We start from the raw sequence: 23,625 nt of genomic DNA, 5'->3' as shown, positions 1-23,625 counted from the left end.
GGTCAAGGACTCAGCCTCAAGTCCTGGGGCTGCATGGGGCAGAGGCCAACTCTCAGCTTCCCAGCTCACTGGCTCCCTGGCCTGGACCAGGTCCCTCTGTGCAGAGCCTCATCTGTGGCATGGGGCTGCAGTGCTGCCATTCCCATAGCGCTCTCCTAAGGGTGGGCGAGGGAGGCGGCGCGCCACTCAGCCCGGGGTCCAGCGCACCGGAACTGTCTGCACTGAAGTGATTTCTGTGGACTCTCTCAAGCTCACGGACATTGAGGAGGGCAAGTGTGGCGCCGGTCCCAACCGCATCTGGTGAGCCCGCTACAACCTGTATGGCCCCAGGTTGTTGGTGACAGTGAAGAGAAACGTGTGAGCACCTGCACTGTGACAGGCACAGTGCCAGCCACTGCAGATACAACGTCGGGATGCTGGATTCGCGCCACACCAGCCTCCTTCCCGGCTGAAAGTTCCCCTCCAAGGCCCTGATGCTCCAGCAAATGAAGCCAGGCAGCCTCCCTTCCAAGCTGGCTTGAGGGTGAACAGGGTGAGGGTGGGCAGGCATGGGGCCCCCATCCCTCCGGTGCCACGGGCCCCCCCAGGATGGTGCCGGGGACCCTCTTACACTGGCCCTCCTGACCTTCCCCATAGGCCCCAGTGCACTGCCTTTGCTGCAGAGGTATAAATTATAAACAGAGTGTAAGTCACGTGCAAGGCTTCTTGCCTCTTTTTTGCTGCTGTGCTGGTTGGAAAAGAAATTTGCCTCTGCAAAGAGCTCCCTCGAATTAATGGACTGAACCCCCCAGGGTCGGTCCTGTTTGCCCTGAGTAATTTCCCCGGGATGCTTTGCATGGGGCCAGCCACTTGGGGTGCAGGGCCTCTTCTAGAGGAGAAGGGACAGAATGGAAGTGGGGCAAGAAGGTGTGACACAGGGTAGCCTCTCGTGCCTGTTAGCCCCCACCGCTCAGGGCTGCACCCCAGAGAGCGCCTCCAGCTTCTCCTCCACTCTGGAAGCTGCTTGGTTCCTGGGGGACCCAGGGAGACCCACCAGATATCCTCCTCCCCAGGTGGGTACAGGCAGCTGGGCGGTGCACCCCAGGAGCCTCCTGGCAGTGGGTGACAGGACGAGTGGACTGAGGTGTCCTCATTCTCTAGGGGTGACCATGCGTCACTGGCCCTCTTCTCTCCTGATTCTCTTTTGCTGTGGAAATGGCCCATTTAACGTCCTCTGCAAAGGCAAGAAACTGGCAGTGACTGTGCCCAGAGTAGGGGTCCCACCCTGTGTCCGAGGAATCCTTGTTCTACAAAAAGAGGGTTTGTGGTCAAGCCAGTCTGGAAGTGACACCTACTTATTATCCCTCCTATCAGTGCAGTAAAGGCTGTAGTTTAAAATGTCCCCAACTTGTTGATCTCAGAATCCTTTATTCATGGGACACCTTGACACTAAGAAATGCCCTTCTGGTGACCTTGGGCAAGGGCTCAGCCTCTCTGGGTTCCATTTGCTTCCTCAAAACTGGGACCCTAACCCCCATCTTGCCCACCTCACAGGGGCAACGATGGGAAGGGGCTGGGCCATATCAGTCTCTGCCCACACTGGCCTGAGAGGCTGCCAGGCGGGCAGGCTGGCAGGCAGACCGCCCCTGTGCTGTTAGCAAGGATGAAGGGATATGCTCAAGGCTGCACAGCTGAGGCCGTGGAGTTGGGACGTGAACCTGAGCCTGACCCCAGTGGTCTTAACCATCACCTCCAGGATCCTTGTGGGGTCTCTTTGAGGGAGAGGCCACTGGAGGGTGGGACCTGGCCCTTTCCCTGCGGCTGCCATTGGCAACAGGGAGGGAGCCTGAGCCACCAGGGGGCCTGGGGCTGGCAGGGCATCATCCATCGGGCCACACAGCGCTTTGCCTGAGGCACGAGCTCGCTGCCCCATCGTCCCCTTTGGTCCCCACAAGGGCAGCACAAACTGGCAGCACTGACTGCTCCATTCCACGGGCCACAGCGCTGAGGCTCAGGGAGGCTGGGGTTCGTCCAGGGCCTCGTGGTAAGTCTGTGAGGAGGCTGTTTTTCTCCTGTCCCTAATTTAGACATACCCTAATGGGGTCCCCAGACCTAGTGGTCTTTCTTGTCTGCCACCTTCTGTGGTATTGATGGCAACAACGGACTTTCTGGCTGGAGCCACTATTTTTTGCTTTGTTTCAAGTAGCTGAACCCAGTTCAGTGCAAGACTGTGAGACGCTCTGGTCGGCTCCTTTTTCTGGGTGACAGAGGGCTGGTGGGAAGGCATCTCTGTTTGCGTGTGGGTGCCTGAGTGAGAGCAGCCTGGGGCTGGGGACTGGGTGGTGGGCGATCAGAACCAGGAGCTGGAGATTCCCAACCCCCAGGGCTCCTCCGGGACCTGGCCTGGCTGCTCTCCCTTCTCCCTGCCTTTGCTCATGCTTGTCCCCCAATCCTAGGGTCCCTTAGGGTTCAGCACAACCACCCCCTCCCCCAGGGCACCTCCCCAGCCCTCTGGGCTCCCACTGCCGAGTTTTGGGGTAGCCTCTTCTGGGGGGTACTTTATCATGGATTCTGTCTCATCTACCCCCAATTATTCTCTAAGTAGTTCTTTAAAAAATTAAAAAGAGCCTTATTGGTTCTTTCCCCTGAACTTAAAAATCATCCAACATATTTTTAAACTTCAACCAATGTAGAAAAGAAATGTAAAGGACTGGCTGTGGTGCCCAGAGACAGCCAAGCGTTAGCCCCAGGACAGTTTCTGGGCACTGTCTGCCTAGAAAAGGGCTCACTTACTACAGTTTGTAGGAACCTGTGTAGGTTCCCCTCTAAACCCCAATGTCCTTCCCTTTAAACCCTAACAGTCCATGAAGCAGAGGGTATTGCTCAGAGAGGTTGAGTGCAGTCACCCCAGTCACATAGCTAACAAATGCAGGACATGGGATTTGAGCCCAGCTCTGTCCACTTCTAGACCCTGGAGTGACAGTATACTGCCCCTGGGCATGTGGCACTATTAACAGTCACTACGTGCCTTTAGGCTGTTCCCTACGCTAGTTTTAATTCACTCAGAAATACCGCAGGACATCTGTCTATTCCCCAGGGGCTTCCTGGGAGCTTGTCTATCTCTCCACAGGGCAGAGTCTGGCTGAGGAACTGAGGAAATGTTTGCTAAGGAATGGACAGATGGACAGATGGATGCATAAGGCCAGTCTTCCTCAGAGACCACCCAGGCGTCTGTCCCTTTCATCCCTATTCAGACGCCAAACAAAGCCCTCTTGGGTGGCCTAAGGGATTCTGGTCACCACAGCTGCAGGCTGTGAAGGAGGGGTCTTCTGACACTGGTGTATGCTGGGGATCTCATTAAGAAAGGCTTTTCCAGCCCAGGAGGAGGTGGCCTGGGTACGTTGTGGCTGGCCCTTCCCCATGCCTGGCCAGGTGGCTGGAGGTGACCCAATGCTGCCCAGCCCCTCTGTGTTGTGCACTGAGCACCTTCATTTGCTAAGCCCCCCACCCTCCCACCACCTTGTACCCCTGCAGCCCCAGGAGTCCCCTGCACATGTTTCCTCATCTCTCATTGGACAAAGAAGTTGAACATGCTTTTCCCGAAAGCAGTCACTGGCAAAGGGGATGAGCCACCTGACTGGCGTGTTCCAATCAGGACTCCGGGCATGGGGCTGCAGCCTCCTGAGATATCTGGCCCACAGGAAGTGGGCATACTACAGCAGGGCTGCCCGACACAGGAGGAGAGGAGGGGAGGGCAGCACAGGGTGACCCACAGGACCTGCTTCAGTCCTTGTTGTGTCTTGACTTTATAGAAGAAGGGCTGTAAAAGGCCCAGAGAGGCGGGGTATCCCCCAGGGTCACACTCCAGGGTCTCCAAGCCATCTGCTTCCCCATCCTTAGTGAAGCCGTGTTGGATGGAGCTGGCTGGTGGGCACTCCGCCAGCTCCTGCCAGGTGGAGGCTCACCCTCACACTTCCCTCTGTATACGCTTCCTGTGCAGACACCCCATGGCACTCCGCAGTCTACCGTCTCTTCCCTCAGCCACAGTCGCTTTGCTTCTCCAGTAGTCCTGTGAGCTGGTCCAAGAGCAGTGCGGAAATGCAAACAGGCCCCTGACTTACCCAAGGGTACACCGTGAGTATGTGCTGAAGACCAGGCAAAGCCCGCTTTATGAGCGCACAGCCACACCAGCTTTAATGCTCTGGGGCCACCACTGGGAAATTCTGAATAATATTTTAAATAAGGGGCCCAGCATGTCCACCTTACACTGGGCCCCACAGATCATGACGCTGACCTGAGCCCCAGGCTCCTGATCCACGGGACTGATCCTGCAATCACGTGCTCTTCCCCATCTGCCTGCGGCGACTGAGGGCAGGTCTGAGCTATTCCTGGGAACAGCCCTCCACAGGGAGGAGAGTGAGCTTCTGGAAGGTGGGGGTGGTCAGCCCGGGCCTGGGGTGCAGGGACTGGCAGGACCCACTTTGAGCCCCTCCCTCCTTGTCACCAGCTGGTTTTACTGAAGTTTATGCCTGCCTTCCCGTCCACCTGCTTGCCCTTTGTCCCTCAGGGTGGGGGTGGGGGCTCCAGAAGACAGGGCCCTATTGTGTGCCTGATGCCAGGCAGCTGGGCGGCCTGGGAAAGTGGATAAACAAGCTGCTCCGAGCACGAGCACGCTGCCCCGAGGCCCCAGGAGAGGTCAGGAGCCCCGGGGCAGGACGGGGGCTCACAGAGCCAGGGGCCGGTTTAGATTCCAACCTTACCTGCTGAGATGCAGGCAGCGCCAGCCGCCGGATCTTCTGCTGTGAGATACGGTGACCTAGCCCTCTCACAGGGCCACTGGGAGGAGGGAAGGGTGAGACTTGTGAAGCGCTTAAAATAAGGCCTGACACGTCCTAAGTGCCCTTCAGTGGGAGCTTCTGTGCTTCAGTGCCTGCTCTGGCGGTCCTGCCATCAGCTCTGCTGCCCAGACCCTCGGGGTCAAGTGCAGCTGCCCCGGCATGGCTTCCAAGCCCTTCCCCTTCAGACCCTGACGCCCTATGGGGCGTATCTTGATGACACCCCTACTCTGCCTCCAGCCACCACAGGCCACTTGCCTGGGCTGGGAACCCTTGCTGCCCCCACGTGCTCCCTTGCCGCCTGCCTTCCCCGTCCCCAGCCGAACACTGTCCAGGTAGTCCTTGGAGTCATGACGCCCCCTTTCCGGGTTCCATTCCCCCGTGTCCCCACAGGTGACCCTCGAGTTTGAGACCCCCAGGCCGGCTGCCTGAGCAGGGCGCTCGGCTCTAGCAGATGCCTCACGCCTTCTGCCGATCTCCTCCCCAGAAGCACTCTGAAGACAGTTGTAGGAGCAGAAACGTTTTCCCGTTGTCCCTTCTAGGTTCTTTTAGCTGGTCTGTTTATTAAATTGGCGTAAGACAGATTAACAGGAAAGAAAGTGGGAGCTTCACATAGACACGAGAGGTTCAAAAAGGCAGGCAGTGGAGCCTCATGTGCATCCCCAGCTCACCACACCTAGCCCACACTCTATAGTTACCCCAGGGGAGAGCGTCTTCCTGGACCGGTCCCCTATCTAAATTGAGGCAGTTGGGGGGAGTCCAAAGCTCTTCCATAGTCTTTTGGGCCTCGATTGTCTTCAGGTCAAAATAATCTGCATGACAAAGGGGCACATTCTGGGGAGAACATATTTAGCTCCCCTCCACCGTTTAGACTGGAGCGAGGCCACCGCGTCCCTCAGGGGTCCGGGGCGGGGAGGACTGCCCCTCCCTGTCTGGGCACAGCGCGGCAGCTGCAGGCGGGGCTGAGCGCTGGTCGGGCCTGCCCAGAGGATTCTCAAGGAGCCCTGACTCTCCGCTGTCCTTGTAGGCCGCTGCCCTCGAGACCCCGTCCCTCCCCGCTTTACCTGCCTAGCTTCCAATGAGACTGCTTTTCAGTGCGGTGGAGTTTCAGCTCCACCCAAGCCGAGCCCTGGAACTACCTTTTGCGGCATTGGGAAAATTCCAGGCACCCAGCCAAACCCGGTTTCCTCCCAGGGTAGCAGAACTCACCACTCAGATGCCCATGGGGGCTAGGCGGGGAAGCAACCTGGGGAGAGTGCGGGGGTGCTGGCGGTGGGGAACTTGGGGTTTGGGGGTTACCGGGTTGAGCTGGGGAGCAGAGCACATGTCTGTCTGAAGAATATGGTGTGACTCCGTTGCAGTAGGGGAAATGCGGGCCCAGGGCTGCCAAGTCTGATTTTCAAAAAAAGTGCCAGATAATCCAGTTTGTGTGTACAGTTTCCTTGAAAAAAATTTTTTTAATTTTGCATACAGTAAACTTCACTTCTTTTGGGGGGAGATATGTATGATTGCATGAGTTTTAACATTTACATAGATTCCCGGAAGCACCACAATCAGGGTACCACCCAGATTCCATCGTGCTGCCCTTCTGTATTCAAGCTCCCCTGCGCCCCCCACCCCCTTCCTGGCCCCCTATCCTTGGCAACTACTGATTCTCTGTCCTTACAGTTCTGCCTTTTCCAAATCAACGGAATCATGGCTTGTAATCTTTTGAGACTGACTTCTTTCATTCAGCATATTGCGTTTGAAATTCACCCATCATGCTGCCTGTAGTTTCTTCCTGGTTTGTACGGAACAGCAGGCTTAGCTGTTCACCTGCTGGAGGATATTTGGAACGTTTCTGTTTTGGGCAATTATGTGTAATGCTGTCATAGACATTTGTGTAGAGTTTTTTGTGTGAACATGAGTTTTCAATTCTCTTGGATAAAGAAGTTTCTCCTAGTTTGCTGAGAGGTTTTTTTTTTTAATCATGAATGGTTGTTGAACTTTGCCAGTTGCTTTGTTTTCATTTATTGAAATGATCATGTGGCTTTTCTTTAGTCATGTCAGATCACATTGGTTTTCAAATGTTGAACCAGCCTTGGTAGATAAATCCTACTTGGTGATGGCTGTGTTGTATTAGTCATAATAATAGATAGATAGATAGATAGATAGATACACACACATATGTTTTCCCCTAATATTTTGTTGAGAATCATTGCATCTACGCTCATGAAGGATATTGGTGTATAGTTTTATCCAGGTTTTCCCCGCTTTCCAAAAGTTCACATTACAACACTTTTATGACAGACCTACAATAGTCCCTGTCTTTACTAACCAAAATAAATCCAAAGATTTTAACTTCTACGAAAAAAGGCAGAAAATGAAAACAGCATTCAGCGTTTGTTTTGCAGCGAGCTGCTACCAAGGCAGCGTGCACCCTGAGCAGAGAGAGGCCCGGCCGCCCTTCCCCAGGAAGGCACTCAGCGCTACAGCACCGAGCCGGGAGCGTCTGTGCTTTATCTCGATTTATTGTGCACATCCGTTAGCAAGAAGCACTAACGGTTTCAGAAAAGCCTAAGAGAGCTTATTTTTGGGGTCTCAGAATGCTCAAAAAACTTTCCACGCGAATTAATAATTGCTTATTTGCCTTACGCTCTTTGAGCTGAAGAAAGGTTTCTTCATCTACTTTTGGATGAAGTAGAACCATCTACTTTTGGATAGCGAGGGCGACCCGTACTGCTTTTGTCTGCTTTTACTGTCAGGGCAGTGCTGGCCTCATTAGATGAGTTGAGAAGTGCATCCTCCTCTTCTGTTTTTTGGAAGAGATTGTGTAGAATTTCTGTTTATCTTTCTTAAATGTTTGGTGAAACTATTCGGGCCTGAAGTTTCTTTTGGAAAGATTTAAGCTATGAAATAAATTTCTTTAATAGTTGTAGTAGTATTCAGATTCCCTCTTTCTTCTCATGTGAATTTTGGGAGTTTGTGTCTGTCAAAGAATTGGTCTATTTTATCTAAATTGTAGAAATTATAAGCACAGAGATGTTCATAGTGTTCCCTTATTAATCTGTTTTTAAAAGGCCCTTTTTTTAAAAGATCAGTTTTACATTTACAACAGAATTGAGAGAGGTAGAGATTTCGCATATACCTCTGCCCCTTCCCATGCATAGCCTCCCCTATTGTTGAAGTCACTCACTAGAATGGTACATTTTCTACCAAGGATGAACCTACATTAACACATCGTAATCGCTCAATGTCCATACTTCACATTAGGCTTCACTCTTGATGTTGTACATTCTACGGGTCTTCACAATGTATAATGACATATGTCCATCACTGTGATATCATACACAGTATTTTCACTGCCCTGAAAATCCTCCATACTTAATAACCTTTTAAAATCTGTAAGACTGTAGTGATGTTAGGGCTGAGTTTGTTCCCCTCGGTTCTTGTCCCCACCACAACAAAGAATTGAAAGGCAGAGACACAAAAGCAAAGCAGAGTGAAATTTTTATTTGAATGCCCTCCAAAGGAGGAGCGGTCCAGAGTCAAGGTAGACAGAGGCCCCATACTTTTAGGGGAGGGTCTGTTTATCGTGACCTATAAGGGAGGTGCCTCTTTGATTGACGGGATGAGGTCATTTGATTGACATTTCTATTTATATAGCCATGCCTCTTGATGCATGTCTTTTCCCAAAATGCATACAGGAAAGCCTTGGTTGTTGGGGGGCTTGGTGGGGGGGAGGGGGGCAAGCAAAACCACAATTTTATTTTAATAAGATTGTGATGAGATGTGGTTTGGGTGGTTCTTAGTTTTGTTCAGTTTTGCCCATCTTGGGAATAGGTACGGACCAGTCTGGCCTGGTCCCAGTAGGCAAAGAAGTTATCTGCCTGCTAAGCCTTTGTTGCCTTCATGTGGGACCCCTACCTGGGCAGAGTTTGGGCAGTTTTTCCCTTGAACCTTATCTTCCCCTTCCCCAGCTGCTCACATCTGTCTTTCTACCTAACATTGATACCTGCTTTCATTTCTGATGTTGGTCATTTGTATCTTCTCTCCTGTTTTTGTCAGTTTGGCTGAAGCTGAATCAATTTTATCTTTTCCTCAATCAATTTAATGATTTTCTCTACTGTTTTTCTATTTTCAGTTTTTACATTTCTGCTCTTTATATTTCTTCTTGCCTTGGGTTTTTTGAGATTTATGTTGTATTTTTATTTTCATTTAATTTCAAATATCTTACATTTCCTTTGAGACTTCCTCTCTGACTCATGGATTATTTAGACATGTGTTGTTTAATTTCTGAGTAGTTGGGATTTTTCAAATATCTTTACTGATTTTTAGTTTAATTCCATTATGGTCAGAGCATATACTTTGTATAATTTCAATGCTTTTAAATTTGTTATTTTTGTTAAATGGCTCCAGAATATGATCTCTTGTGGTGAATGTTCCATGTGCATATGAAAAGGATGTGTATTCCGCTATTACTGAGTGAGAATTCTATAACCATCAATCAAGTTAGGCTGGTTAATGGTGTTTCTCAGGTCTTTTATACCTTGCTGATTTTTCATCTAACTGGCTCTATTATTGGAGAGAAAGTGTTGAAGTCTCCAATAATTGTCAATTTGTCTCTTTCCCTTTTCTGTTCTACCAGTTTTTGCTTCATTTTGAAGCATTGTTGTTAGATGTATGCACATTTATGATTGTTTTATCTTCACAGTGACTTGAACCTTTTATGTAATGTTCTTCTTAACCTTTGGTAATTTTCCTTGTGGAGGTTAGATAATTTCTATCTTCAAGTTCACTTTTTTTTCTGTTATCTCCATTCTGCTGTTGATCCCATCCAGTGAATTTTTAATATTTCAGTAATAGTTTTCCATTCTAAAATTTCCATTCAGTTCTTTTTTATACTTTCTATTTTTCTGCAGAGAATTTCTATATTTCTATTTGTTTCAAGAGTGTTGACCTTTCCTTCATGAAACATGGTTATGGTAACTGTTTTAAAGTCTTTTGTCTACTAACGATAACATCTGGGTCATCTTGGGCTGAGTATTTGTTTATTTACTTTTATTGAAGTACAGTTGATTTACAATATTATATTAGTTTTAGGTGTACAACATAGTGGTTTGACAGTTATGTATGTTATTCAATGTTCAACCCACATAAGTGTAGTTACCAACTGTCAGCATACAAAGATACTATAATATTATTGGCTATATTCCCTATGCTGTACTTTCATCCCCATGACTAATTTATATTATAATTGGGATTTTTGTCCCTCTATATCCCCTTCACGTGTTTCATGGACCCTCCTCCTCAATGGCAACCATCAGTCTCTTCTCTGTGTCTATGAGTTTCTTTCTGTTTTGCTTTTATAGATTCCATATATGTGAAATTGGGTTGGTATCTATTGACTTTATCCTCCCTTGTGCATTACTGAGCTTTCCTGTTTCTTTCCACATCAAATAATTTTGGATTCTGTCCTGGACATTTTGAATACTAGAAGATTCTGAGTCCTGATAAAATCCTCTGAAGAATATCAATTTTTTGTTTGTTATTTTAAATGAGGAAATCCACCCAGTTAGGTTGAGGCCTCAGATGCCAACCTGCTCTCTGAGCTACAGTTCCAATGTCAGTTCAGTTTTCAAAGCCTTTGAAGTGCACTTTATACCCACCTCAAGTGTGCACTCTTCTGGAAGCAGTCTGTTCACTGTCTGCATGGTGGTTGAGCTCTCAAAGCCTTTGGTGTGCTGTTTTGGGTTAGTTTCATGTATGTGGGGCTCAGGAATGGGCCCAGGGCTTCAAACACAACTTCATGGGATCCTATTCTTAAGGTCTTTCCTTTCTGTGACCCTCTCCCTCCAAATACGTGACCCAATTTCACATATATGGAATCTGTTGCCACCACCCAATTCATAGACTGGGGCTTGCCTTGGGGCAGGGCTGGGAGGGACTGAAAAAAACAAATGGCATTTCTTCCCCTGTCTCTGTCCCCAAAGGGCCCCCTTCCTGGCCCCTCATCAGAAAGGGAGAGTCTCTCATGGAGCTTCTCCTGTTCACACCTGTTGGGCAGTTCTGGAGTTTAGGCTACAAAATATGTGAGGAAAAAATAAGTCAGGACACTTACCACCATGTTCATCTTCAAGTTCTTTCTTTGTTTTGTTTTTTTGTTGTTTTTACTTCAACTTTGAAGTTTCCTCCCAGTTTGCCTGCTAATGCCTATTTTTCAGGGTCCTCCTCTAGCTGTTTTTTATATGTTGGGTCCAGAATGTTTTTGTCATGGTCAGAGGAAGGAATCAAGTGCAATATACTGACGTCATCTTAACCAGAACCAGAGCTGCTGCTGGTGTTTAATCCTGGCATTTAATTTAAAAAATTCAAGTCTGTCTCCAAGCTGCATTTGGGACCTAAGTCATATGCGTAGGGACACATTTGAAATGACACTTTTTCCTTTAAATATTCAAATTCTTATGCAGAGTTCTCTGTACCCAGGCCACTTTTTCTAGGTGAAACAGAGCAGAATACAAATTTATTCATTCTCTGGTCAGAGCAAGCCCCCAAACTTTGGATGATAATAATAATAATGATTATCATTAAATTAGTAGAAATTAAAAGAATTATCAGTAAAGAGCATGAGCTCTGGAGCCAGGCTGCCTGTGTTCATATGCCGACTCTGCCTCCAACTCATCGTGTGGCTGTAACCCTGCATAACTCAGCCTGTCTGAGCCTCAGTTTCCTCACCTGGACAATGGGAATGATAGTATCTACTTCTGAGGTGGTTAAGAGAGTGCTCAGAACAGGCCTGGTACAAAGAAAGAGTGACTGAGTGTTTGGGATTAGATATGGTAATCACTAACATTTACTAGGCACCTCACCTACAGACTGAGCCAGCTTGGGTCCCTTGTTGAGATAAGGCAGCTGAGACCTCAGTGAGCAAATGGCTTGCCCGGCCCATCTGACCTGTAGATCTGGAAATTCGGGAGGCGTGGTGGCTGGGCACTGGCTCAGGTTCCGGGAGGATCTGACAGGTGACCAGTCAGAGAGCAGCGACAATGAAGCTCTGAACATCGTCTGGCCTGAGCGAGAAGAGATGTGAGCCAGAGGGAATGAGTGGGAGGAAAGTCAGCCTGAACAGAGAGGCAACAGAAATAGAAGAGGAAGCCTGGTAATTGAGTGGCCCCGAAAGGGAAAGATCAATATTTTACCGCCAATGAGACAAGCAGTTCCCTGGCAGCCAGCTCCACGGCCCAGCTGTGTGTGCTTCAGTGAGGACAGCTGCTCCTGCGGCCCTGCCAGACCCAGTGTGCCATCTCTCCTGGCTTGGGAGCCCACGGGAGCCCCCAGGGAGCCCAGCCAAGCGTGGTGTGTGCACTGCCCTGTGGGCCCCCAGCGCCCGTAGCCCCAGTTCACCACGAGACCATGTGTGGGTGGTTCTTTGCTGTGCTCGGTGTTGAACTTGAGAAAGCCCCTCCCCTGCCCGGGACTGACTTCCCTGACTGTACCATAAAGGACTGGGTCAGCCGTATCCTTGGGGTGCATTGGCCAAAGGTTTATCTAGTGTCCAGAAGGGTGGAGATTCTCGGTGATAAAGGTAAGAGGCCCAGCCATGTTGGGTAAAGAGCCTTCAATACACAATGGGATGGGGGGTTGAATCAACACTTAAGTGCAGGCAGCCTAGTAAAGCGCCGGCTTCTGCAGGAAGGCAGTTGAGTGCAGAAACTGACCTGGGTCCAAGGAAGAGTTACCACTGCGGTGAATGGGTAAATTTCTAACCTCTCTGAGCCTCAGTCTCCTCAGCTGTAGAATGGGGGCTATACTAGCAGCTGCCGCTCAGGTTGTTATGAGATTAGATGACATTAAGTACAACCAGAGTTTGGCAAGTCCTCCATGAACCCAGCAAGGATTATTAACACCTCTCTACATAAGCTGTGCTGTTGTGTATTTTTTAAATTATGAACTGTAGGCATCTACTTGGCATTTACTGTTGTAATCGCTGTAGAGTGGACCTGTCTGTTTCCTCTGGGCGGCACAGCAGTGTACCTGGCCCTGCCGCACCCCCTGCTCTCTGAGATCTCTGCTCTTTGACGAGCGCTGGGGGAGTCCCCTGGGCCATAGCTCACGGGTGCTCCAGGGACTTGGCAGTGGCCCCCAGGACCTCATCTCTCAGCCTGTCATCAAACACCTGCATACCTCTGCTGCAGGCTGGCTTTCCCTTGAGGCAGGGGGATGGACAGCCTGGCCCCAGCAGTGTCTCCCAGCCTCAGGGAGGTACAACTCCAGGGATGACAGAATCCGAATCCACAGCCTGCTGCCTCTTAGATGGATTTAAGGTTGGGGCTCTGCATCAGTCATTCCGCACAAGGTGGTGACTGCACACTTGACTCGGATCAGTGGTAATTAAAGTGTGGCCCCAAACTGGGAGAGGATTGTAGTGGTGAGAGCCAGAGGCCTGGGGGTAGTGGTGCTCCACCCACCCTGCACCCCTCAAGTCCCTCCAGTGCCAGTGACGAGAGGGCAGGAGGAGAGGAGGTGGGACTCCAGCTGGGGAGGTGGATGGGCTCCCACAGCTCTGCAGGTGGCACCTGGCATTGCTGTTCTCAGGAGCCACATCACTACCCAGCAGTGTCAGCAACTGCTGCTGCTTGGGGGTGAGGGGAGGAGGCAGCTGCACTGCTGAGGGGGCCCCCAGCCAAGGTGGGAGATGACAGAAAGTCACCTTCCTTCTTCACAGGAATTCCCTGGCCTTCCCCCAGGGCCTGCTGGGTACCAGGTTCAGGGGGTCACGGACGATGTATGGCCTCTGCTCACCCCTCACTCCCAGACTCACACCTGACCGGGAAGCAGGGGCAGTTGGAACTGACATACAAGCATAGGGCCACCGAGCTCCAGGGAGAACTGATGCTTGTTTAGGGCCTCCTTGATTGTGGCTCATTGCCAAAGCCAGCTGGGCATGTCCCCAGTGCCCGGCCCCAGCAGTGACCGGGGCTTCAGACCTCTGCTGCAACTGCCACACCAGAGGAGCGTCCTGGGTGCAGAGAACTTAAAAACCATATGTGGGATTCCTAACATATTTTATGGTAATCAGACAATAACCCACCCTATCTTAAGGCAGGGCAAGCAGTCCTAAATGGTATGTCCCCACTGCTTGAGGGTAACCACTATCTTGGAGAAGAACAGGATCAAGAAATCCCTTGTGTTAAGTTTATCTGACAGAATATCTAGTGGACTGGCTGTGGATGTTGACATAATGTCTCTCACTGGAGATAGTCAACATGAGATCACATGTCAAGCCTACATCCCCCCTCTTTGCCCCATTCTTGAAAGCCTTAAAAGACAGAATCCTAAGCCCTTAAGTGTGCCCCTTTCCGAGGTAGCCCGCACTCCCCTTTGTTTGAATGTGTAGTTTTTGCCTTAAATAAAGACTTCTTACTGCTCAACATATTGTTTTGTCTCTGCACTCTTCCAAGAATCTTGGGAGGTTAACAAGAGACCCCTTTTCCCAATGGTTAGCATCTTTGTTACTTCACTCTTTCATTTCAGTTTTCTAGACTTAAGCACATATCTTCATTCCCTCTATCCTACAAGTAGGGAGGGGCTGCTGAGGTCTCTGGTTTGGGCCTGCAAGTTCCCGTCGCCTGGGTGACCCGGACAGGACTGCAGTTGTATGATCAAGCTCTTTAGTAGCCTGCCTGAAAATCTCCTTTCTTTGCCTTTGGGAAGTTCTCAGAACATAATCTCACCCCGTCCAGTGCTCTGCGGCTCTCCCATATCCTAGGGTGCTAGGGACTTAGTTCCCACATTGTGCAGATCCAAGCGGACACTGGAGCCCAGGTGACCCTGGCTTTAGGAGTCAGCCAGGGGTCTGCCCTGTGCCGAGCAGGAGGTCAAGCGGCTTCCCTCTCCTCCCCCTGCTCTTCCTTGCTCTCTGCTGCCTGCCCGGCTGCTGCCATTCACTACCACTCTCACTTGAATGAATTCCTTCTTTACCTACTCATCCAACCTGCTGGAGAATTCTTTCTTGTTCAGAGTCAAGAACCCTCCCTGTCCAGGTTGAGGTTCCACCTAGTGTGCAAGCAAAGACCTTCCCAGACGCAGCTGCCCAATGGCACAATGACACCAAAGTACCGTGTGGTGGGCAGGAAGGGAGGAGAGATGTGGGTAGGTAGTGGAGCCTTTGAGTAAATGATGCTGGAGGAGGGGCAACAGTGATGACTGAGTCCTTGGCGTGGCCCAGGGACTCAGTGGCTGGGGTGGGCTGTGGGAGAAAGTAACTGGCAATGAGGAAGTCAAGGATCTGAGAAGTCAGGGAGTTCACTGGTCATCCACAGAGCTGTAGAAGCCCCCAAAGATGAGTTGTAATAATAAAAAGTTAAAAATAACCCAAATGCCCACTGTTAGGGGTGGTTAAGTAAATTGTGGTAGATATACATCCATTGGGCACCACTAAAAATGTGGGTGGTACCACCGGGCAGCGTGGAAAGGTGTTTCTGATGTATCGATAAGCAGGGAAAAACCTCCCAAACTCCAGGAATGGCTGTTTGGGGCTAATCCTTATTTAATAATTGTTTAAGACTTTTAAAAATTGAAATATGAAGAACAAATAGGACAGAAAAGTGCAACCAAGTTTTCACTGTGTAGCCAGCACCCAGATCAAGAAATAGAAACACCCCTGGTATCCTCCCCCTTCTACAAAGCTCTGCAGATGTGGCCACTATCTTGAGCTTAATTGGCTTTGCCTTAAATCGTATTTGATTTGCTAATTTAAATTTCTAAATAACCCATACAAATGTGACATAATTACTTCCTCCTTGTACACAAAAGGGAATTTGACAAAGGGTCTTTGAGAACTACAAAATCCAAAAAAAAACCAAAAGCGGTTAAAACAATGTGTTTTAAAGAAAAATGGAAACTGCAGGGGTTTGATGCATTCTCTTTTCTAGAATTTCTGCAGTGAGCTTGTATTATTTTTGTATGAAAGAAGCAACTAAGTTAAATCAGAGCATTCGCTTTCCATGTGCCAGTATTTGTGGGAAGGCTCCCTTGTGCCATCTGTCCGCTTCAGGCAAGAGAGCGGCCCCACTGCTGCCCGGCACTTGATGAGGACCTTGGGTTGAGGGCATGGGGGCTAGGAAGGGACCGCCGGCACCCTTGGCTCAGCTGACGAGCCTCCCTCCAACCCAGCCTCACGCCAGCTCTGTGAAGCCCCTGGGCATCTCTGGGGGCCTCACACCTGTCCCTCCTTCTTTCCCACAGGTGGAAAAACTTGTGAAATATTTGGATCCCAACGACCTGGGGAGAATCAACTTCAAGGACTTTTGTCGGGGTGTGTTCGCCATGAAAGGTGAGGTCTCCTGGGGGAGGAGTCCTGGGGTGTCTCTTGGGATCCTGCCCAGCCAGGGAGGCTGGTGAGACTGGGGTTTCGGCTCACATTCCTCCCTACGGGGGTCCCAGGAGCCCAGGATGGGTTCTAGAAGGGGGTTCTGCCCCAGCTCTCTTTGGGCTTCCACGACCGCCCAGCTGTGGAGGGTCTCTGAGCCCCACACCTGGAGCCAGGCATCCCTGGACAAGTGGGACAGTGGCTTCTGCTCTCCCGTTGTCTGTCCCCTTCCCGCTTCACTTTCCTTTCCTCTCTCTCCCTCCTTCCCCAGGTCGCCTCCCTCTGGGATAATTGGACTCCTGAGGGGTCTCCCAGGACGTGAGACTGTTTTACAGCCAGGACAGCTCTGGGCAAACCTAGACAGTCCCCTCACCCCCCCTCCCTCCCTTCTGACTCCTTTACTGCCCACCCACTCTCCTTCCCTAAACCCCTCAGTTCCTTCCTCTCTTCCCTGCCCTTCTCTCTTTAAGGAGGCAATATAAAATCCCTCTTTTTCCTGAACTCAAAGCTAGTTGTCAAGAGACCCCCAGGAATCAGAGTATGGCCACTCTTACCACTAAACTGTTTGTCTGAAGAAAGTGGCTTAGGTCCCCAGCCAGAAGGACTTGCTAAGGTTTCTCCCTGGCTGCGAGAGGAACACAGGCCCACGAGGCTTTCCTGTTAGCTGGGAAGGAAGCCATGCTCCCTGTCTGTGTGGGTCAGGTCAGGACGAACCCTCTGTGCAGTACCCAGAGTTCTTGGAGGGTAGGAAGGAAGCAGGAATTACTTCCCTGCAACTTCAAGGCCAGGAAAGTGAACTGAGAGGTTGGGGTGACCCACACACACAGACCCCAACAAAGGTTTCTGAATGAAGTTGACTCTATTGGGCTGCTACTAAATGCACCTGTTATGTGCCTATGCCAGGCACTTTGCAGGTTTGATGCCCTTTGGTGGACATGATATGGAGTTTTGGCTCAGGGGTGGGAGGCCACCTGTGTAACTGAGTTAGCAGGAGGTAGAGCAATCCTGAGGGTGACCCTATCCTAGATGCTCTGGAATTTGCAGAGCTGCGGGGTGAGGGGTCTCAGCTCAAGGGATTTCATGTGTTTGGAGTCCCAGTGAACTACAGTCTTACATTCCTTCCTCCAGGAAGGCCTCCTTGATTCTCTTTGTCCCTAGCCTGCCCTCTGCATCTGGGAGTCTCTCTTATTTGTGTTCCCTGTTGGGGTTAGTCTGCATGGAAGGACATGCAGAGGGCAAGGGCCTATCTCAGGCCCCTCAGCTGCACCCCGGGCCAGCTCCTTCATTGCCTGCGTGCTCCATGCTCCATCGCTACCCTTAAATGACCATCAGGGCTCTTGGAGACTTGGGCCCCCTGCCTCCCCTCAGCCCTTCACCGCCAAGGCCCCTTAATCAGAAGCAAAGCTGCAGCACCAGGCTGAGGCTCTGACCCTTCACTCTCTGCCTGTCTGCAGGGTGTGAGGAGCTGCTGAAGGATGTGCTGTCTGTGGAGAGCGCAGGGACACCCCCCTGTACCCCGGAGATCCCGGACTGTGTGGAGCAGGTAGGTAAGGGGTGGGTGGCCCCAGGCGCCACACCCCTCAGAGAGACGGGGTTCTCTGGCGGCTGCCTGGCCCATCTTAATCTTCACATGGTGGCTACACCGTTTGGTGTCTTGGAGGCCCCGATCTTCCCATCTAAGAGCCCTGCAACTTCAAGGTCAGGGAATAGTTCTTGGAACCGGAGCAGCAAGCCCCTTGGGAAGCTACAGCAGACAGTGGGGGCTGGGGGGCCTCACAGAGCCTTTACCCCTCCTCCGGGGCACCGCGGAGGCACTGAGTCCCACACAGGGAAAGCAACAAGCTCAAGGTCACAGTGAGCAGGATGACCTTTCTCTTCTCTTGTGCTCTAACCTGCTAAGCAGACAGGCCTGTGTGGTTTTTCAAAACCAAAAACCACCATTTCCCCAATTCTCCAATTCTTTGGCACCAACTGGATGTGCAGCAATTCAGTTCAGTTCTCAGACTCACTGCCCCGAGCTGGCGCAGACCCCGGGGTCACGGACTCTGTCCCACACGGAGGTAGCTGCAAGTGGGGCACCAGGCCCCCTGCACTTCTGTGTGGCTGAAGTGCGGGGTCCCCACAGTCCCCCTCAGGTTCAGTGATTCACTAAAACAACTCAAAGAGTTCAGGAAAACACTATATTTACAATGATCAGTTTATCATAAAGGACATAACCCAGAACAGCCACACGGGAAAGAGGCACAGGGCAGAGTATGGGGGTGCTGATGTAGATTCCACGCTCTCTCCAGGGGTCAGGGTGGGGAGGGGACCCTGAAAGTTCCCACCTTCTAATCTCAGGCTTGCTCTTCCTGGTGACAGGCCCACCCTGAGGCTCTCCAGGGCCCTGCCCCCAGGGCCTCATTGGCAGGCCATGGGCCGGGTTTCTTATGACTAACAAGGCAGCCCCAGGGTGTTGGGAGCTGGGGGGCCCAGAAGTAGGGCAAAGACCACAGTCCTCACTGCTCTGTGTTACAGTTTACTCCGTTATTGTTGCCTAATGGTTTGTTTATTATAAAACTTTCAACTGTTTTTCCAAAGCTTGCAGCCTTGTTCTACAGACAGACCGGGTTTAGGATGTACCCTCCGACGTCTTGGGCCCCTTCTGGCTGAGCTACCCCAGGGCAGAGGGAGGACTATCTTGTTTTCAGGCAGGCCAGCTCCAAAACCTGTCCTCCACCTCTCGTTGGTGCCTCATCTAGGCCCCCCAAAACACAAATATTTTCTATACTGAAGGGGGCCCAGGCCCCCAGAGGTCACTTTGGCTGGGTGGTGGGGTCAGGGTTGGGCCTAGGTGAGGGGGAGTCCATACAGAGGGCCACAGTGGAGGCCACCCAGCAAAATGGTGTTGGAGAAGGCAGAGGATCAAAGGTCACAGAGACCAAAGCCAGGCACTGGGTGCAGGGCCAGGGCCTCCATGGTAGGAGTCAGGGAGCTGGACCCCAGGGCGCTGCACCCAGAACAGTGGCCCTCAGGGCTGAGTGACGAGAGCTGGGCTCTGGCTCAGGCCTGCCTCCACAGGCCCACAGATGTGGGGCGACTGCATTTGGGCCCAACTAATGAGACCAGGACCAGGCCAGAGGACCTCCAGTGTGGGACAGGTACTGCCTGTCCCAGAGATTTTTGGAGTGGGCCCCTCATGGGTTGCTGAACAGGAAGCAGCGTGAGGAGGTGGGCTGTTGGATCATTCAGAACTGGGCCTATACGCTGACTAGCCATGCACACCGGGCAAGTCACTCTTGACCCCACTGGGCCTCAGTTTCCTCAGCTGTGAAACAGGGCTCACCATGGAGGTCTAGAGGGCTTATGAAAACTCAGTGAGCAAGCCAACAGCTCACATACCAGAGTCCCTTCCCTTGGCTCTGTGTCCTGGAGTTCCAGGGGAGAAGGGCGCCAAGCCGCAGCCTGCACCTTCTCTGTCACCCCCAGGGACTGGTCGTTTCAAAAGATGTCAGAATCAAGGCCTGCTGTGAGGAGCTGGAGGACCGAGTGGGCAGCCCTGGGCAGGGTCCTGGTCCTGCGGCTGTGGGCTGCTTTCCTGGCCCCCACACTAGGCCATCCACGCTTCCCGCAAAGATGGCCAATGGAGAAAAGATGAGAAATAGAAAGTAGATGGGTTCTTTTCAAACCAATGTTGTTTTTTCAGAATAAACACCTGGAGGCTAGAGAAAAGCAGACAGATTGTGCTAGTCGTCTGTCAAATCTTAGCAACCCCTGTGTGCCTCTCATTTTCTCTCCCTTGGGGCTTTGCACTTTTCATTTCTTTTGGGCTAAGCCTCTCCCACTGACTCTGGTACCCTCCACGTGCATCTGGCCCTCCCAGGTGCCTGGGCCTGCCAGAGCCCAGGGAGCTGGCAGTTGGTCACTGGACACGCCGGTCAGTGTTGCTCATGAGCTCCTGGTGGGGCGGCTTGGTTAGCCTGGGCTCTGTTCCTCCACGGGTTCCTGGGTGCCGGGGCATGGGGGGAACAGGCCCCAGCCCGCTGACCCAGGGCCCCTGTGGTGACCCACTGTGGACGCCTGGAGGCTCTAGGCCCCATGGTGTGAATGGGTCCCCTTCCTGGCTCAGGCTCCTGTACAGCGCAGCCCTGGGCTCCACTGGGCTAAAGGCCGGGAGGGGTGAGACCCCCGCTTCCTGGTGGGGGACGTGGAGGGGGCCAGCCTGGGCAGGCCCTAGTCCTGTAGACCTCAGTGCCCTGCTGTGTCCCAGCTGTCCCCTAGGGGTCAGCTTAAGACTGACAAGAGACTCACGAGCTGGCTTCCCAGGTGCCACTGGGGGAAAATGGGAGCAGTGGTTTGCAGACCATGCAGGGCCCCTGCCCCTCCTCCCCTCAGGCTGGGGCAGGGACCCCTGACATTACCACATGCTGAGGGTCACAGTTAAAGTAGGGAACCCGCTTTAATATTGCTGGTGGATAAACACGGTGCTCAGGCATCCGAGGGCACCGCACCCCTGTGAGCCCCCCACCTCTGGCTGTCACAGCAGGGGCTCTCAGCCTGCAGTCCACACTCGCAGGCTGATGTGAGTCCACACTGGGTAGGCGGTACCTGGGCCACACCAGTTCTTGAACTTACCGGGAGTCACCCTGCCTGTGTCCTCAGAGCCTGCTGTGTCCCCGCACAAGAAAGCCTTGTTGACAGCTTGGTAAACTCAACTGTTAAGCAAGCTCCCTGGTACAAGGGGATTTGCGCTGGGTTAGAGGAGATGCTGTCCCCGGTGTCCATGCGTAGGCATGCCTAGGCCCTGGGAGTCCCCCCGAGGCCGGCCTGCTCAGCAAGCTGCTTGCCCTTTCTGGCAGCCCCCACCCACATGGTGTGGGGGTCCTCAGGGAGATGGGGAGGTGGGAATGGGCAGGCACGGAGAGCCCGCCCTCAGGCCTCAGAGGCGAGGGGTTAGTGAGATGGAGCCAGCCCCACAGCGCTGACATCCGGGGCCCTTGGCCATTCTCCCACATGGTCAGATTAGTAGGGAATCCCATAAAATGGCATCAAGCCACCTGCTCCTCCTGTGTCCCCCCCATCTCAGTGATGGTGTCACCACCCAGCCAGTCCCTGAGCCAGAAAGTCATCTTCGATGCCCCACACCCAGCCATCCTTGAGTCCTCTGGTCCCCACTAGCCGCCTCGTCCCGCCCCCATTGCTGCCCACCGACTCTCATCGTCCTTGGCCTCTCTCTCCAGACCAGCATCCCTCTGCCTCAGGAGGCTCTAACTGTGTCACCCCCTTCTGTGGCCCATCGTCACCAACAGGATAACATCTGTCATCGGCTCCTACCCGTGTCTCCAGATGCACCTTTCACCAGCCCATGTCTCACACTTTGAAATTAGTGACAACCAACTGCTCCATTTTCTGAAAAGGCCATGTTCTCTCTTGCCTCTCAGACTTTGCACAAGTTTTGTCTTTCTCCTGAGATGTCCTCCCACCCACTGTCCCTGGGCTAGCGTCTGCTCATCATTAAGACTCACATAGGGTCACCTCCTCCAGGAAGCCTCCCCTGGTTCCCTCTGCCCCAGCCCGGCCCCCTGTCTAGAGGAGCACCTGGGCTGAGCTTCCCTGGGGCCCTGTGCCTGCTCTCACTGCCTTAACCTCCAAGGTGGCTCCATGTCCCCTCCACAGTGAGAATACCATTTTCACCGTGCAGTGGTGGAGCTTGTCTCCACACCCAGCACAGCTCCCATGGAGAACATCTTGTTCTCTAAGTAGTTCTAGGATTAGAAATCCAGAAATGGAATCACTGTATCAGAGGGTATTCAGGATTCCATTTTTAATAAATGTGTCCAAATTTTTCTTCCCCAAAAAACAGTACCAGGTGTATCTTCCAACAGTATATGAAGGTCCATTTCCTCACCCCTTTGCCAACTCTGGAAAGTCTCCATCTACCAAAGGTCTCCCCTTCCCTGTTCTCCCCTCCTGTTCCCCAACCTGATGGAGGAAACCTAAATCTCGGTTGCATTTGTATTACTAGCACTTCATATTACTTTGTATTCATTTGTTTACTAGTCAAGTTGACCCTGCTCATCTGCCCTTTGGATTTCTTCCTTTGTGAGTTGCCTATTTATTATTTTTGACAGTGGGTTGTCTTTTCCTTAATATTTATAAAAAATCTCTCTCTATTCTGACTCTCCATCTCTATGCATCTTGCTTGTATTTTAATCTTATTTTGGGTGTCATTTATTGTAAAAATTCTGATGTAATCATCAGTCCTTTTGTCCCATTTGCCTTTCGTGTATCATTTTGTGCCTTCTTTTCCTTAAGGCCATAAACATAGTCTGTATTTTTTTCAAATACTCTTAGACAAAAACTGTTCATGCTTACTTCTTAGATCCACCTAGTCTGGTGAGGATAATATCTGGCATTAGTATTTTCCAGATGTTGCCAGCTCTTTAGGTTCCATTGTTGCCCAGTCCCTCTTTCCCCACTCATTTGAAAGTTCACCCCTTCATCGCATGCCTGACTTCCTTATAAACATGGGTCTCTTTCTGGACTCTGGTCTGTTATATTGACCTATTTGTCTACTTATTTCTAAGTCAGAACCATAGTTCCAGTTCTCTATGTTAAGTTTGATATGGGAAAGAAAGCTTCCTTCACCATTCTATTAAAATTGCTTTTTGTTATTCTTAAATATTTTCTCCTCCAGAATACTCTTTTTTTTTTTTTTTGGTCAAAATCTTTTAAAAATCTTGCTAGAGATTTTGTTTAAAATCTGGACATCAGTTGAAGGGAATTGGCTTCTTACAATACTGAACTCTTCTCTCACCAGGAACAGAGTATATCTCTCTATTATTTTGGCCTACTTTTATGCCCTTTAGGAAAGTTTTCTGATTTTCTCAAAGAGGTTCTGCACATTTCTTCATGGGGTAACTGTAGTTTAGAGTTTCTGTTGCTGTTACGTATAGGGTCTTTGTGCCATGACGTTTTCTAATTGGAAAGTGGCTAGTGTATGGGACAGCATCTGACCTTTGGTGATCTTGTCAGGACAGCCTTACTCAATTCCCTTATTAGTTGTAATAGTCCCCAACCTATTTAATCTATATAACAAAGTACCCATATTATTTTTCTGCATACATTTAAATGGCTACATAATGTGTCCTCACAAGAAGACAACTAAATTTATTAACCAGTTCCTTACTATTGGGCAAAAAATATATTTTAACCAAATTTGGAGGATTAACAAAAGCAGTGTAATAATCGTTCTTGCAGTTAAATTGTTCCCCCACAGCAGCCACCGTGGCTTTAGAGTAAGCTAGAGGCTGGCAAATTACAGGCCCCATGGGCCAAATCTAGCAGCCTATTTTGTGTAAAGTTTTATTGGAATATAGCCATACCCATTTGCTCACTTATCTGTGACTATTTCACACTACAATGGCAGGCAGAGTGGCTGCCAAAGAGCTGTGCGACCCACTGCCAGCTTTTGGAATAAAT

The 23,625-nt window shown here is 50.9% G+C and overlaps 1 protein-coding gene across 6 annotated transcripts in view; it reads left to right on the top strand.

Moving 5' to 3' along the window:
• The window catches only part of RAB11FIP4 (RAB11 family interacting protein 4), a 117,374-nt gene that overhangs the window by 18,161 nt on the left and 75,588 nt on the right, over positions 1–23,625 (top strand). For all 6 annotated transcript variants that reach the window (XM_036906299.2, XM_036906300.2, XM_036906297.2 and 3 more), the window contains 2 exons: positions 16,041–16,128; positions 17,619–17,707. In XM_036906299.2, coding sequence (XP_036762194.2) covers positions 16,122–16,128; positions 17,619–17,707 — 96 coding nt within the window. In that variant the 5' untranslated portion in view covers positions 16,041–16,121. The remainder of the gene's footprint in view (positions 1–16,040; positions 16,129–17,618; positions 17,708–23,625) is intronic.

Source organism: Manis pentadactyla, chromosome 4, assembly GCF_030020395.1.
Source record: "Manis pentadactyla isolate mManPen7 chromosome 4, mManPen7.hap1, whole genome shotgun sequence".
NCBI classification, from domain to species: Eukaryota; Metazoa; Chordata; class Mammalia; order Pholidota; family Manidae; genus Manis; species Manis pentadactyla.
The sequence above is the reverse complement of the archived record's forward strand: the minus strand, read 5'-3'. Positions and strand labels throughout refer to the sequence as shown.